Source organism: Sphaerodactylus townsendi, linkage group LG06 (genome assembly GCF_021028975.2).
Source record: "Sphaerodactylus townsendi isolate TG3544 linkage group LG06, MPM_Stown_v2.3, whole genome shotgun sequence".
Classification (NCBI taxonomy): Eukaryota; Metazoa; Chordata; class Lepidosauria; order Squamata; family Sphaerodactylidae; genus Sphaerodactylus; species Sphaerodactylus townsendi.
This window is the reverse complement of record NC_059430.1, coordinates 23,999,840-24,016,902: the sequence shown is the minus strand read 5'-3', so window position 1 is coordinate 24,016,902 and position 17,063 is coordinate 23,999,840. Positions and strand designations below refer to the sequence as shown.

Here is a 17,063-nt window from a genome sequence, read left to right as displayed (position 1 = left end):
CACACAGAGAGAGGAGCGAGCGAGGCGAGCGTGTTAAACTTTCAGATCAAGTCCGCCGGCTCCTCGAAGCGAGGGGAGGGGGCCCATCTGGAACATCTGGAAGTGTTCAGGGTGTCTGTCTGTCTAAGCGAGGGAGGGGAGGGAGGGGTGAGGCTTGTGCCGAGGGAGGGGAGGGCTCGCTCGCTCGCTCTCTGCAGAAACAGCTCCCTGCCAACGCCACGCACGGAATTGGCTTTGAAGAGCAGCGGCGGCAGCAGCTTGGAATCTCTCGCTTTCTGCTCCACGCATCCCTCCTCTTAGTTGGTGGATCTAAGCAAGACACGAGAGCCGGCGATCGCTCCCGAGGCTGCCCTCTCGGATGCTCACCAGGATCCCCCCCCCTTCCTTCCTTCCTTCCCTTCCTCGCTCTGCTCTGCTCTACCTTCTCCCACCACCCTTTCCTTTCTCGGTGATTTTTGCGCGAATTAATAAATAAAGAGAGAAAGAGGCGAGGGGGAGACTCGAACCCGGCTCGTTGGCGACGGCGTCGGAGCCCGAGGTGCTGCGCTCGGTTCTTGGCAGGGGCCCGGATGTTCTCTGAGGATGCCTGGCGATTCTAGCAGAGGAGGCTGTAGTGTAAAGGAGCAGGTTTTGGGCTTTGATGCAGTCATGGGGATCAGGTAATAACCAGACGAGGGGATTTAAGCGCCGCAGCAGCTCCGGTTCCTTCCTTGGACTGCTCAGCCCACCGTGAATTTTTATTTTTATTTTTCGTTTTGGAGGAATTAAAATCTGGACTCCGTTTGGGTCATTTCTCCCCCTGCGCCCGGTTTCTCATCTTAAATGGTCAATGAAAACAAGAGGATGTACATTCCAGAAGAAAACCACCAAGGTAAGCCCAACGCTCGAGATTGGAGCCCCTCTTTCCCTCCTGTGTCCCCCCCACCCCAAATATTTTTATTTTCCCTTCCCCGCTCAAACTGCTTTAGAAGCCAACAAGGAGCTCAGGAAGGAGCGGGTGGGAGATGCCTCTGCCTCCATAGAGATAGGACTCATGATAATAATGGGAGAGATTTGATGCAGAGATCTTGTTGAGGGTTGTGGTCCAGGAAGAAAATACATACTCTCTCTCCCCCCCCCCCCCCCCCCAACACACACAAACACACTTTATGCTGGACAGACCATATTACACAAGACCAAAGTTGGGTCTGTCCTAGAAGCTGTAAAAGATGTGCCCAGGAGTTTAGGAAGATGGTTGTTGGTTGTCTACAGTGGTTGCTTCTCCCGGCACAGGCTCATCTTCCCTCTAAAATACGAAACGGGGAAGGGTTGGGGGTATCTCCAGCCCCTTGGTTCATCTTCATCCTATCTCTTCCTGACCTCCTGCCAATCCTTGTAGGATTTGTAGAGTGAGCCCAAGCATGTTGATTCAGAAGTAAAACTCACCACCTTCAGTGGGACCAGCAACGGCTAGAGCATTGCTGCGGAAATAGTTGAGGTGTTTCTGGTGGGAGGGGGGCTAGTAGGGAAAAGTATTGGGACACTTGGAACCTCCCTTAGTAATTTCACATTAAGGTCCTATCCAGGTCCTCTGGTGACTTGAAGGGGCAGCATGTGTGATTTCTCTTCAGTATATTAAAAAGTAGGGGCCCTTCTGGTGGTGAATATTTTTCTCTAAGCATAGAGAAAGTTAAATTCTCTTTTGCTAGGTTTTTTTTTAATCAGGGGGCTAGCAGGCATTGTTTTCTATAATGCCCCCCCCCCCAACCCCACATGGCAGGAGAGGCCTTCCAGAGCATGTGGGACCAGCAACTAGATTGATAACTTTTTCTCTGCGCAACTCTCCCAGTGCCCCTCCCATCCTCACAGTCCTCACAAAACTCTGTGGAGCTCACAGCAGCCAGCTTGCTTCTTCTGCCTGGACCCAATGCCGCCTCCCTGGCTTGAAAGCATGTCCATAGGAGTCAGAGCTGCCTTGCCTCAAGAGAGACCCCACCCAGGATTGCTACAGGGGTGTGTGTGTGTATTTCCATCCTCTCCCCTTGCAAATCCAAGTTCTTTGCCATGGCCGCTGCCTTGTCTGTGCTCACACTTCGGGGGGTCAGAGAGCATTTGGTCTGGCTGGAAAGATTGCCCCCTACCTTTCCCGTAGCTGATGCTCATCTTGTACCTCTCCTCAGCTCACCCCAAAGCAGCAGAGCGCTCTAAGGGTTCCCAGTGCTGTGTGTCATTAGGGGGGCAATCTCTGTATGAGAATATGACCCCGATGGTTCAGGTCAAATGTCTGCAATCTTCCACCCAAACCCCAACAGGATCGCAAGTCTGCTGAACACCGATGGTCGCTGTTGGCCACGGCAGAGAATGCCGGGCTACACAGACCTGCCTCTGAGCCAAGCAGCTTTGGGTTATTTTCAAACACCACAGCTTGTTGGCTTCAGCTCCTCCTTATACCCAAGAGGGATTTGGTGGAGGAGGGAATTTTATAGGTGGTGTGGGGAGGCATTTGATTGTGGAAGTTTTCTTTTTAAAAATCGATCGCTGTGGTCACAGCCTTCCTGTGAGGTACAGAACGGGCAAGAATCCCAAACAGAAGAACGACAAAAGGCATGACAAGTAGCCCAGCAGGGCAAGGAGCCGATCTGTGTTGCCTCTGAAGCCGGCTGGTCTCTTTCCCTCTTTTTTAGCCATGTGTATCTGTCAGGCAAGAGTGTGTTTCTCCTTGGCTGCTGCCAACATGACTGACAGGTGGACCGAAGCTCAGCCTCCACAGCAATATACCAACTGCTATGGCAACCTGACTCCAGTTCCCTACTTACCAGCTGCAGTGATTATATAATATATATGTGGAGTAAGGTTGCCCTCTCTTTTCTTTCTCTCCGCAGATTCTCCTTGGTTATAGACAGAGGGGCAAAGCATGTTAAAGATAAAGGGAAACCTGCATTTGTTTGGATTTTTTTTTGTTTACGTACAAGGAAGGGTAAATTTATAACAAATGGTTATATCAAAAAGACCACACAAAGAATACATCCTTTGCCAGTCCCTTCAAACTCCCCATCATTTCCCTTGGGCACAATCTGTCCTATTTTAACAAATATTTTCTATCTTCAGGGTCACAACTTTCCTCCTTCTTAATATAGGATGTGTTGAATGGATGCTCAGCACAAACCCAGACACATTGGTTTGTAGTGATGGCAGCGAAAAGCACAAATTAAACCAAACTAAAATTGGAATGGATGAGTGTAATTAGAGCACAAGTATTGACTGGAAGAGATCAGAATTGAGGGAGAATCCACTCGCTTCTGTTTGCATTAGGCAAGTCCACCTTGGGAAAGCAGTATATATTTTCTAGCAGTACTCAACCGAGAAACTATTCCCATGAAAAAGGTTGTTCTTTAGTTGTAACTTTGCATTCACGGCAGCTTTGAAGACTTGTCTATGCCTTCTCTTGAGCATAGTCAATTTATTTGACTTTAGCAACCGGAATTTGGGGAGTCAACCATCCTATACAATGAAACGGCATATGATTTAAATGTAGGATTTCATTGTGGTTACTGTATGCCACATTTTCTTAACTACTAATATTGAGTAGTCTTTATTAATAGTTGCTTTTCTGTAGCCTAGTGGTGTATCTAACTCACTCCTAAAAATGGCTATCGATTGGGTATAGCTGGGCTTAGTACAATTTCCATACACTGACCCACAGCGTGGAACGAAAACTATCTGGAACTGCTTGGACTAATGCTAATTCTTTAAATTCTCCAGTTTTTCTCAGCATTTAGTTATCACACAAGTTGAGCTATAATTTTCATTAAAAGTGGAGAATTTGTCATTAGTACTGAGCATATGTCTGTTAAGTGTGTGTGCCGGGGGGGTGACCCCCTTCCCCCCCAAAGCACTGGCCTTTGCAGTGAATTGCAGCATATTTAATGCCCATTGGGGCTTGGCATCATTTTGCATGGGTAGCTATTACTCATGTTTTGCACTTATAAAGTCCCATGGGAGATAATGGGGGGGGGGGGGGGGGGCTTCGATTTGCAGTCCTCTGAATGAGCAAGGAGCATCTGCAATTCAGCCGTGGCATTTGGGCAACACTTCATAATTTCAGGTGTGATTTAATGTTTGCAGTTATGTGAGCCAGGCTACACTGTATGGTGTGGAGAGCGATAATGTCTCAAAGTGATCTGTAGGAAAAGCAATGATCCAGTTCCTGAATTTGTGGGACACAGCAGTGAGGGACATGGTGATAGGTTCTGCCTCTTCCAGAAGGTGGTGCTATCGGGCCATGGAGTCAAGGTGTCATGGGTGGGGGACTCTGCACCACAGGCATACGTTGGTTTAACAATCATTCCCTCTCTCCAAGAAATCCCAAGAACAATAGTTTTGTAAGAAGGGCTCTAACCGGATTCTCAGCACTCTTGACGAACTAAAATTCCCAGCAGTTTTGGGGAGGACTCATGACATGCCTGTAGTCCTCTTCTTGTTTATTGCAAGAATATTTACAGTTCAGAAAACAGCTAGATATGTGCTCATTCTAGATGAATAATTACTAACACAAAAAGGATTTTTGTGGACAAGGTCCTCTAAGCAGTGCGTGGATTTCTGCTAAAACACCTGAACTGTTTTCTGTTTACTTTTGGGCTTTGCTCAGGTTGCGTAACTGGAGCAGATTCCAGTCTGCTCCTGTGTCACCAAAAGTAGGTCTTTCTGAGGACTGTCTTCTCCCTTAGGCCTTATCACATTTTGCTCTGTATCTCCAAATAACCTTCTTATCTATATTACTTCTCCTTAATTTGCCCAGGAAACTACAGGTCACTAAGAGGGTCAGGTTACACTCCCCAGTTTTTGTGAGATTTAAGAAGTGAGTGACAGGTTCCTGATGAAGGATAAACCAACAGTTCAAAGGGAAAGGATACTTTCCCCCAACTTTGTAAGTAAAAATTGAGAGTGCATATTTCAGAGGCAATACCATCACACTGATTTGTGTTTTTATTCTGCATTCCAGTGCAAACTAATTCAAATTGCATTGTCTGGTAACATGCTCCTGTCCATTAGCTCTCTGCTGCAATTATGTGTGCTTTTAATTTGATGTTTTGAGAGCTGACATTTTTACAACCTAGTCCTGAAACCCCGCTGCATCAGACTGTAAGTGCTTTGGGTTCAGCATACCTGCTGCAACATCATTATCATGACATATCGTCCCAGTGTCCCAGTGACATTATGACGGTGTTGCAGGTTGATGCACCATCACAGATGTTTAGCTCTTGGGGTGAACGTGAATTTGAACAGGTTTATTGAGGCTCTCATCCTCTTTTTTTCTGTTTTTGCCTGTTTTTCTGCATTTCTTATTTCTGCAGTTAGAAAACATACACACTTCCTAGCATAATATACGTTAGATAATCTTTTTGTCCCTAAGTTTTAAAATTTGGTGGTCTGTAATTGGTGTTCATGCTCTAAAACTCAGCGAGACTTGTGCATCTAATATGGAGTACATACATTTGTAATGCTGTTATCTATTTCACGTATGTAATGCTGGATTCTGCTGTCCTCAGAGCTGCAAGTTAGGAAGGTCAGGTACCCTCCACAATCCTGCATATTCAAGTCATAACTGATTATTCCAACTCTCTCTGTCTCTCAGTTATGAAAAAAGTAGCAACCTGAATGTCTCAGGCTAGTCTGAACTCATCAGAGCTTGGAAGCTACACAGGGTTGGCTATGGTTAGTACTTGGATGGGAGAGTACCAAGGGAGACCGGAGATGCTATGCAGAGAAAGGCAAATCATCTCTGCTCACCTCTTGCCTTGCAAACCCTTTGCCATAAGTTCTTTTATTCATTTTAATGAAAAAGTAACCGGGGCAAATGCTTTCAAAATACAGTTTTCTTGGCGGTGAGGGGTGGGGTTTGGCAGTTCAGTCTTTGATATATCTACAAGTATGCTTCGATGGCTCTCTGTCTCTCCAACTCTATAGCTGACTATTCCTTAGTCTAAGCTGTAAGACTGCCATGTAGGACTTTAAAAATTGATCGTATAATTGGGAAGGGGCAGGTGATGAAGAGGAAATAGGCAAGAGGGGAAAGTGATCATCTATGTATCACCCTGACTGATGAATACTTGGGGAATGCAGCATGCTGGATCTGTGTTAACCCTTTTCCTGGCATCTGTACAAACAGCAGCAGCACATAATGCACCCTGCATTTTCCCTAAAAGCATTACAGTTATTGTTTTTTTCTCTGTAGAACATGGGTGGGAAAGGTGGAATATATTTTTGAAGCATAAACTGTCAGGATAAGAAAATGGCGAACCATTTCGTGAACGGAAAACATCCTGCATTCAACTGCTTTTGAAACGATGTCAGAGTGAACAGCAACGGTACATCTGTGCTCACACTGAAGTCATGGATAAAAAAATAACATTTATGGGTTGATGGCTGTGAACACTCCAAGGGGGTATTCAGGGACATTCTTCTGTCAACTAACCTTAAAGGAGTTTTAAGATTGCCAGTTTCAGAGCTTGAAACTTCATTTAGGATAGACAATTGTCTAAGGGTTACTTTTAATTGGTTCTAGCAGAGTTTCCCCCCTAGTGGCTGTTTTGTCTAATAGTGCCATCCTAGGCAGACTTGCTCTTGTTGACTTAAATGGACTTAGAAGGGTGTAATTCTGCTAAGGATGTTTTTAAAAAGAGTGTGATGCTTAAGAACTGGGTATGGAGGCTTTCTTAAAATGGGTTATGCCTTTGCCATTTATGAGATGAAGCAGGGCAAGGCCCTGGCTATACTGAAGTAGAGGTCAGTGAACAGTGTGCCAGTGTGGTGTAGCCATTAGCAGGTCAGGCTAGGGCCGTGGTGGCGAACCTTTGGCACTCCAGATGTTATTGGCCATGCTGGCAGGGGCTGATGGGAATTGTAGTCCATAACATCTGGAGTGCCAAAGGTTCGCCACCACTGGGCTAGGGTCTGGGAGACCTAGGTTTGAATCCCCACTCTGCCATGGAAGCTGTTGGATGATTTTGGCCCAGTTGCACACTTTTAGCCTAACTTACTTCACAGGCGGTGTATATAATAAGTCCCATCAAGTTGCTTTTGATTATAGCAACCCCATGAATGAATGTTCTTCAACATGTCCTGTCGTTAACAGTCTTGTTCAGGTCTTGCAAACTAAGGGCTGTGGTTTTCTTTAGAGAATCATTCTATCTTCTATTGTTTCTGGTTCTTTTCTTTCTTTCCTACCATCATTGTCTTTTCCAGTAACTCGTCTTCTCATAAAGTGACTGAAGTATGATAGCCTCAGATAGCTTCAGAGGGTTATAGGTGAATTCAGCACAGCAGATATAAACCATCTTTAGTATGTTTTAAAAACTGTTTGGGGGAAGAAGTTCGCATACCTGTCTTCCCCAAAACGTCTTCAAAACATTCTGTTTCTTTCAACCTAGTTTTTAAAAAATCGTTAAACCAGCGATCTCTCCCCGCCCCCCCCCCCCGCCCCGCAAACTGGGTTGAAGACATTTCCTGCCTGCTAACAAAAGCAGGAGAAAATTCTTTATTTCTCCCACCCAAACCTCTTACTTTCATTTTCGCCACTTGTGTCCACCATTTTGTATGCTGCAGCAGAGATTCTCTCAAGGTTCCCCACAGAGGTTTCCTCTGCTTGCAGCTCATCTGCGTGCAATTTCCTTGTACAAGTAGATGAATAAAGTTGTGTTTACCCTAGTGATCCCGTGCAGGCGTTGTTTTTCCTTTTTGTTTTGTTTTGAGGGGGATGCCTGTGAAGCTATGGCAACATAATTAGAGAACCTGCGTAATGTAGATATTTGTGTCATCGTAGCTTCGCAGACATCCCCCTCAAAACAAAAAAAAGGAAAAATGACGTGTGGGGGATTGCAAGGCAAAACAAACTTTATTCATCTACCTTTTACACAGAAATTGTGCGCAAGATTAGCTGCAAGCAGAGGAAACCTCTGTGAAAAACCTTCACTAAATGGTGGACGCACAGAGAATCTCAGCAGCAGCACACAAAATGGCGGGCGCAACTGTGAAGCTGACAAGAGCTCCACATAGCAGGCAAGAAAAAAGGATCCATTTTGGTTGTCAGCGCTTGTGTTCTCCACACTGTGGGAATACAAAATGCCAAAACAGATCTTTTGAAAATGTCTTCAGGACTTTTATTTCTGCTGTGTGAAAATCACTGTACTGAGGATACAATGAAAGAGAAGAGAGTGATGTAATCCACTTTAGATCCCTGTTGGAGTGAAAGACAGGGTATAAATGAAATAAATAATTAGAGGGTTATGTTGTTGTTTTTTAAAAAGAGGAGTCCACATTCTTGGTCTCTCCTCATGGCACTGATCAATATATTTTAAAAAGCTTAGAGTATAGTTCTGTCTCTACTGTTCCACCTCAGAATGTAGGTGAAAGATGGCTGTGTGAAGGCCTCCTCAGAACACAGTCTTCCTGCATTCAGAAAGCGAAGAACTTAAAGAAAAGTTCTTAGTGTATTCTAACTGATATACAGATTTTTCATATTGAAGCAGAGTTTTGTTTTGGTGTTTGTGTTTTAAACACACAGGGGGACATTCAAAAATGCAACTCCTGGGCAGTACCAAAATTCACTCAGGAGGTCAGACATTTTAATTGGCTCTTAGAACAATTCAAAAACTGAAGTAAATTTAAACATTTGTTGAACGGTAACAGCTGAAATGATTATTTCGTAAAGTTTTTTTTTTAATTTCACCCACATTTCAATAATTATGTGTGTTTGGTGTCCTAACAATTCCTTAACTATTAGTTTTCACATTTTGATGAGTGCTAAGGAACAAGAAAATATTTCAATAAGAATATTTAGTATGTAAATTTTGTCAGCAGGATGATCCCAGACAATGATTTGGAAGAAAATAATACTGCAGAGTTGCTGAAGCTAGTGAGCGTATACCTCAGAGGTAACCAGATTGAGAGGCTGTCGGGAGTTCATTTCAGGATAGAATCTTAATATAAGACAAACAGTTGTCACCTAGGAATGCTGTTTCAAAGTGCTGTATGATTCAGTGAAGAGGCCACCTAATGCTACTCTCCTCAGTCAAGCTACATAAATCATAAGGTCATATTTATTTTATTCATTTAGTGCATTTTTGTTTCTCCTTTCCCTGAAGCAGCATACCTTTGTGCTCCATTTTATCCTAACAACAACCCCGTGATGTAGATTAGGATGATAGCATTACTAGTTCAGGGTCACTCAATACATTTTACAGCAAGTGGAGATCAGGTAATGCAGTCCTAAACAGCTCTGCTCGAAATCAGTCTATACATAGGAGCATAGGAAAGTGTGCTCAGAATGGCACAATCTGGGGGAGGAGATGGAATTGCCATTCAGATGCGGTGAGGGGTCACTCTGGCATGTTTACCCCTTCTGCCGGCATAAAGGGCACCTGTGTCAGTGGAGAGGGCAAGAACTCTAGTGTCCAAGTGCCCCAGAGCTCTGCAGCAGCGAAACTTGGAAGTGGGTGCTGCCATTGAGCTACACTGGGGGAGGGGCAGGCCAGGGCATTCCTGGGGTGGAGCCAACTGTAGTCACCTTCCACCCATCTATGGAAGGCTGTCAGGAAGCCGGGCGGAGGGAGTGTTGTTTCTGCTGCCTCCCCAGGCCACCTTAACGCCCCCTGGAGGCAGCATGGTGGGGCAGTAATGGCACTGTCTCTGGCCGCCAGGGCTGCCCATCTAATTCTCCCCAGTTCTAGTCCAATGCTTTAACCACTATAACACACTGGTTCTAAATACTTATTCTAAATTCCCTTTGTATATATTCCTTTGACCATTTTCTTTGGCTGATAATGATAACACTTAAGAATTTAACACTGCAATTCTAAGTAGAGTTACACTTCTCTAAACTCATTAATTTCAGTTTATTTGGAACTCTGTTTAGCAGTACGGTCATTGTGCGTCCAAAACATTTCAACTGGATAATCAGTCAGTATGGTATAATATTGCCCAAAGGTGGTGGTAGAGAGGCTGAAGCTAGGGATGACAACCTCGTGTTGGGACCTGGTGATTGTCCAGAACTACAGTTCATCTCCTGAGTGCCGAGATCACTTCGCCTGGAGAAAATGGCGGCTTTGAAGAATGGACTCTATGACACTGCCGCCATTTTCTCCAGGGGAAGTGATCTCGGCACTCAGGAGATGAACTGTGGTTCTGGACAATCACCAGGTCCCAACACGAGGTTGTCATCCCATAGCAGTCCCTGTTTCATCAGACTCTATTCTCAGATCTCCAGGAGTTCCTTCCCCTTCACACACACCTGTTGGTGGGACGGCCAACCTTATTTATTTATTTATTCATTCATTCATTCATTCATTCATTCATTCATTCATTCATTCATTCATTCATTCATTCGGTTTTTATACCGCCCCATCCCCCGGGGGCTCTGGGCGGTGTACAACATCGTAACTAACAAGTACAAAGTAAACGACTAAAACTGTTGAAACTATTAAAAGCAGCGATAGTGGAAGCCATGGGAAGCCATGGGAGAATGACTTGCCTAAAGCCACCTAGTGAATTTGTGGTTAAAGAGAGATTTGAACCAGTTTGGGACAACTCCAAACTGAGCTGAAAACTGTGCATATCCTCAAAGACTATAGAACAGATGTTAATGATATGAAATTCACCCCACCTTATTATGAAGATAGCTAAAACAGTAAACACGATGTAATGTCAATGGGCATTTGTCAAAAGATTTCATGGCTGGAATCAACCGGCTGTTGTGGATTTTCTGAGCTGTGTGGTTGTGGTCTGGTAGTTTTTGTTCCTATTGCTTCACCAGCATCAATGGCTGGCATCTTCAGAGGCATGTCACAGTGAGATGTGTTTTCTCTGTGGCGCACATCTCACCGTAACATGTATCTGAAGATACCAGGCATTGATACAGCCAAAACGTTAGGAGCAAAAACTACCAGTTCACAGCCCAAAAAAACCATAACAACCAGTCAATGAGGGGTTTTTTTGCCGTCAAGTCATAGCTGACTTATAACGACCCCATAGAGTTTTCAAGGTAAGAGATGTTTGGAAGTGATTTGCCATTGTCTACCTCTGTGTTACCACTCCATTATTTCTCCGAAATCTCCCAACCAAATACTTGCCAGAGTCAGGGCTGAGAGGGTGTGACTAGCCCAAGGTCACCCAGAAATCTTTTATTGACATGAATGGCAATTTGGGTTTCACAGGTCCAGACACCTTAACCTTACACCATGCTGGCTCCTGTTAATGAGTGGTAGGATGCAAACACATGAGCTGAAAACGCAAGACTTTTTGGATCTGCCTGACATTGCATTACTTCATGAACCGTTCTTTTTCACTTTCTAAAATAAGGACCAGAACCTGAAGTCCCTGGGAGAAATCTGTCCCACTGAGGGGATCGTATCTGACCCTCCAGTACAAATGTAGGTGCAAAAGGTAGGAGATGTAGAGCAGATATGGGAGAGCCAGCATGGTGTAGTGGTTAAGAACAGGTGGACTCTGAGATGAAGAACCAGATTTGATTCCCCACTCCTCCATGTCAGTGGCAGACTCTTATATGGTGAATCAGATTTGTTTCTACACCTCTACATTCCTAATGGTTAGCCTTGGGCAAGTCACAATTAATTCAGAACTCTCACTTACCTCACAAGGTGTCTGTTGTGGGGAGAGGAAGGAAAAGGAGTTTGTAAGCCCCTTTGAGCCGCCTTTCTGAAGAGAAAGGGTGGGTTTAAATCCAGACTCTTCTCAAAAGAGAGGTATACAAGAAACAGCAGTTGTAGCAATGGCCTTGGTCTACCACACCATTTTCAAAATGGCATTCCAGCCAAACTAATTGCTTACCAGAGCTCTAAAAGATACTTAGACACTGAGTTCTAGATTCCTTGTCCAAGCATTCAATGTCTGCCTTTGGCCAGTTTGTAAAAGAAGAACATTCAGAAATGTAAGCATACTTAAATAGGTCAACATTTCTTGATACGAGCATTGCAAGAAAAATGGTCTTTGTATTGCTGATCACATTTAAGATTGCTTATTCGACAGAGGAAACTGAAAATATGTCTGCATTTCTCAGCTGTGAAAGGGCATTAGCAATTCCTCCCTTCCAAAATGTGATGTTTTATTGGTGCAGATGTGAGGTTCCTTCCTGCAAATTTCATGTCCAATTTGTCTGACAACAGAACCTTTTAAGATGCATGATGTAGCTATCAGAGTATCTGTCTCTGTGAGAGAGTCTAGATATATCATATGCTAGCTATGTTTTCTCTCCTTCGTGCATAATTGACCATAATACTAATTCCAAAGTTGTAGACTGTCTTATATTATCTTGCTGGAGTTCATGCATTGCAATAGGGTGAATGCAATAAAGAGAAAGCAATGACTTACATTATGGAGTTCTTGATTTAATATAAACTTTAACTTAAACCAGAGTACCCATGGAGTTTCTGTGATGGAAGTGTTAATTCTTGAGACATATAAGTGAGTTCCAGTTTGGAGCCCTGTTATATTTCAGTGGCAATCTGCCATGTGCTCCAAGTCCTACCTGTGTAACTCTCTGAAGTAGGCTTCCTAGAGAGGCTGTTCCCAAGATCTGGTGTGATTACACCATTGGCTACCCCATTCCACCCTGCTTCTTTCTTGCTCCTTACCTAGGCAAGCTCCATCTGTGACATTGATGCTGATGGCTTCTCTGAGGATATGGATGCATCTTAATAGCACTATCTTGCTCACGGGTCTCTGGTGGATTCCACACACCAAATGTATAATAAGTTGCACTCATTATAAAGGAACCCATTTTCCTTTTTCCCATTCACATGCGTGCTGTGTAGGCAGCAGTTGGAGCCCATGGAAACAATCAAGATTGCTTTTGCACCTTCACACAGAGATGCCTCTCTTTTTTTATTTCCTGCAACACATGCATAGCTGTGCAGGCATACAGAAATGAACCCCTGCAGCCATGCCGATCATCCCACAATACAATCGGCTGTACCTGCATAGCTGCACATGTGCAACATGCAAAAGAAAAAGTGACTTCCTTGCAATGGTAGGGCAATAATGAACATATTGCTGAGACAGGCGGATTCTCCCTGACTGTGGATGGCGTGGTGGAAGGGGGGGGGGGGAAGGAAATCAAACGCCTCCTACCTGACCGCTTGCTCCAACCCGGGATTTTGCAAAAGAAACGCTGGTGTAGCGATATTTGAAAATCCAGGGTTGAAGGAAATAAAACGGGTCTAACTCATTTTGGGAATGGGATCTATGCAAAGTCCCCCCCTCAAAAAAACAACAGCAGCTTGTATTGCACTCTACACCCATGATATTTGCCCTGTGCGGAATCCACCTCTGCCTGTAGTCCTGACCCAGATATAATTCAGATTAACACTGTGGAACTTAGTTCATATACTTCCAATTGCTTTCAGATCTTCTATACCAGGGGTAGGGAACCTGCGGCTCAAGAGCCGCATGCGGCTCTTCTGCCCTTGCACTGTGGCTCCACGAGCTGAGCCGCCAGCCCCATCCTTGCCCAACCTGCAGGCAGCAGGGCGGGCGCACCAACTGCCCACGGTCAGCTGGGCCGCGCCGCGGGCTTCCCCTCTCGCCCGCCCCGTTGGAGCGGGGCGGGTGCTTTCCCGACGGCCGGCGAGGCCGAGCTGCTGGCCTCATCCTTGCCCGCCCTGCAGGCAGCAGGGCGGGCGCTTCCATGCGCTTCTCAGAATGAGCGGAGTAAAAGGTTTAAAAAAACCCTATATATATAGTGTTATCTTCATTTTAAATGTCAAAAATTATTTGCGGCTCCAAGTGTTTTCTTTTCCTGTGGAAAACGGGTCCAAATGGCTCTTTCAGTGTTAAAGGTTCCCTACCCCTGTTCTATACAGATAGTTCAGGACAGCACCGTGCCTTTTCCTTTGAGGATGACATGCAAGTATATTTCTCAGCTGATAGCTAGATCTCCAATGAGAATTTCAACAAAAATTAAAACTACACAAAGATGTTAAATAATAAGAAAATTCTCAAGTGAAACTAGTTACTGGAAACAGTAACTGCATATATCTGGATTCTATATTCAGGCAAATTTGAGTGCATAAATAAGAATCCACGATTGCTGCAGACCCACAAAACTACATTCTATCCCATATCTTATTTATAAGTTCACACAACCCACAGAGCTTTGATTTATAATGGGAGCATTTAGCGAGAAGCAAAAATTGCTTATAAGTTGCCACTGGAAACAGAAGGATGGAAAATTGATTTTGACTGCTTGTAATGTTTGATTTTACATGAGTTCCAGAACCAGTAAATAATCAAGTGGCACAAAATGTGGAACCTTTTCTCTTCAAACTATCTTTTCTCTCCCTATATGACCTCGGTCCAAATCAGCTACTCTTTAAAAGATGCACGATCTCGTCTAATTTGACCCTTTTGCAGTTTGCTTGTGGAAGAAAGAGAGCTGCATTTGAAACAACGTTGATTCCCTGACACAATCTATGTTTTCTATATGGGCTGTCTTTCTGTACATATATTTTTAATCACACTTTTCATACAAGGAAATTGTGGTGGCATATATAGGGGAGGTCTTCACCACCCCCACCCCCATTGTCTCCTCATATTAAGTAAGGTAACCCGAGGTAGGTAAGCCTAGTCACTAGCCCAAATTAATTCTATTAATTTCATGGCTGAGAAACCTTTGTGCTTAATGTCAACTTTTCTAGTCACTATATCACACTGTCTTTCATTGCCAGGCTCAGAGCATTCAGTGCTGTGAAGTAAGAGGCAAAATTCCTTGGTCATATGTCAATGAGAGCCAGTGTGGTGCAGCAGTTAAAGAGTCGCACTAGGATCTGGGAAATACAGGTTTGAATCCTCACTTCTGCCGTGGAAGCTTGCTGGGTGACGCTGGGCCGGTCTTACATACACTCAGTCTAATTTACTTCAGGTGGCTGTGTGAGGATAAAATGGAAAAAAGAATTATGTAAGTGACTTTGGGTCCTCTTTGGGGTGAAAGGTGGGATATAAATAAAGTTAATTAACTAAGCTGGATTGTACTGGAGGGAGATTGTTAAATAACTCGAAAAGTTAAACGAAGGGATGGACCTTATTGAATATCTGTGCGAACAACTGAGATCTTGGATTGAATTCTAAGTAGGTGTACTGAGCATAAAAGAAACGCGTAGACTGAAATGCACCTGGCAACTCAGATTGCTTAATTGCACCAAAACCATTTTGGAATACAGATTTTAGAAAAAGTTACTGCAAAAACCTTATAGGCTGCTCATTTTGAAATGCAGAGGAGTAGAACGTTTCCCTCTTATACTAGTGGCAGTAGTCCATTTGCCCTGCATCTATCGGTGTCCTGTGTTGATGCAGAATTCAGTAAATGGATTGGAGTAGGTGATTTGACTAAGAAACTAATAAAAGTTACTGCAGATGGATCTGGTGAGGTCAGTGGCTATGTGCTTTAAGATATTCATCTATGATATGTAGTGTTAGAGCAGACACATTTACCAGTGATTCATGTTGATTATGATGATGATTTAACCGAGATTCATCATTTGTTAGGAATGCTACATAAAAACCTGAGATAAAAACTTCTCTGCATTGTTAAGGGACAATATACCCCCTATAAACACCCAGCTATATATACTTTCTTTTTTCTTTTTTTGCTTTCAGTTCACATCTGACTTATGGTAACTCCTGTTGAGGTTTGCAAGCATAGGACATTCAGAAGTGGTTTGCCATTGCCAGCTTCCACATCATGGTCCTGGTATTCCTTGGAAATCTCCCATCCAGATGCTTGCCAGGGTCAACCCAGCTTAGGCTTCTAAGATATAATGAGAGGCTAGTCCAGGGGTGGCCAACCTATGGTGCTCCAGATGTTCATGGACTACAATTCCCATCAGCCCCCGTCAGCATGGCCATAGGTTGGCCACTCCTGGGCTAGCCTGAGCTATCCAGGTCAGGCCATACTTCCTTTAGTTTCTGCTAATTCAGACAGTAGTGCCAGTCAGTCCTAAGTCCCATCTTCAATGGATGGTGACTTAAGTCCTAAAAAGAGCAGGCACGGATACTGTCCTTGCACCTCACTGATGATGTTCTAGTGTGGAGGTCTTCGGATTGAGTTGCAAGGCTGAGGTGTTGAGTCACTGGTTCTGGCATGCTTACGAGATTGCTGCCTCCACGCTCTCTATGATTCATAGCAATGTCAGCAACTAATTGAGGATGCCCTCTGGAACCTGCCACCTATGTACCAAAGTGCAGATGGAGAGGCATACTTGATTATGGACTTCTTCCAGCTCAGAAATCACCTCTATTCAGGCATTAGGGGATTCCCATGGGATGATCTGACATCGCTGCACATATCCACTATATATGTGTGTCTCTGTGCTGGAAAGCTACATTCTAATAATGTTTACACAGCATTTGAAAAATATGTAGGATAGATATACATTTTGACCTACATTTTGTGAGAAATTAGAAGTGACTTCTTTATCATAAGCTAGAGGATCAGCGTAAATTCTCAACTGGAGACATACCATCTGCCTGGTTAATGAGATGAACCAAACATTTTCTGGAATAGAAAAGACTGTCGGCATTAGACTGGGGACTGGGAAACTCTTCATTCCTGGACACAATTGTTAATATGCACACCTGTATCACATCTATTCTGTCAAATCTTTGAAATTATCCCATTTTCTCTTCACAAGCACCCTTTGAGACAACTTGACTTTGAGACAAGCACCCTTTGAGACAGCTTGCAAATGGGCAGAATCAACAACTGCTTGTGCGTGTGCCTTCTCCACTGTGGTCCCCTCTTTATGGAACGGCCTGCCTGAAGAGCTCAGGAAGGTTTCCACTCTCCTGATTTTTCACAAACTATGCAAATCGGAATGATTAAAAATGACTTTTCTATATAGGCAGTAGGATTGCACAATACTGAACTATTCACTAAGTATCTTGGATAAAATTGTTTGAAACTATTATCTATACTATTGTGTTTAACTTGCTGAAACTAGGATCCTACTATATTTGTGTGTCTTTTGCTTTAGTTCTGTTTTTAGATTTCTGATTAGTTCTACAACCCTAATCCT

At 43.9% G+C, this 17,063-nt stretch overlaps 1 protein-coding gene across 6 annotated transcripts in view; it reads left to right on the top strand.

The window, feature by feature from the left end:
• Positions 1 to 206: 206 nt before the first annotated feature.
• CACNA1C (calcium voltage-gated channel subunit alpha1 C) overlaps positions 207 to 17,063 on the top strand; it is a 563,646-nt gene continuing 546,789 nt past the window's right edge. For all 6 annotated transcript variants that reach the window (XM_048499569.1, XM_048499568.1, XM_048499567.1 and 3 more), the window contains exon 1: positions 207 to 871. In XM_048499569.1, the coding sequence (XP_048355526.1) occupies positions 823 to 871 (49 nt within the window). In that variant the 5' untranslated portion in view covers positions 207 to 822. The remainder of the gene's footprint in view (positions 872 to 17,063) is intronic.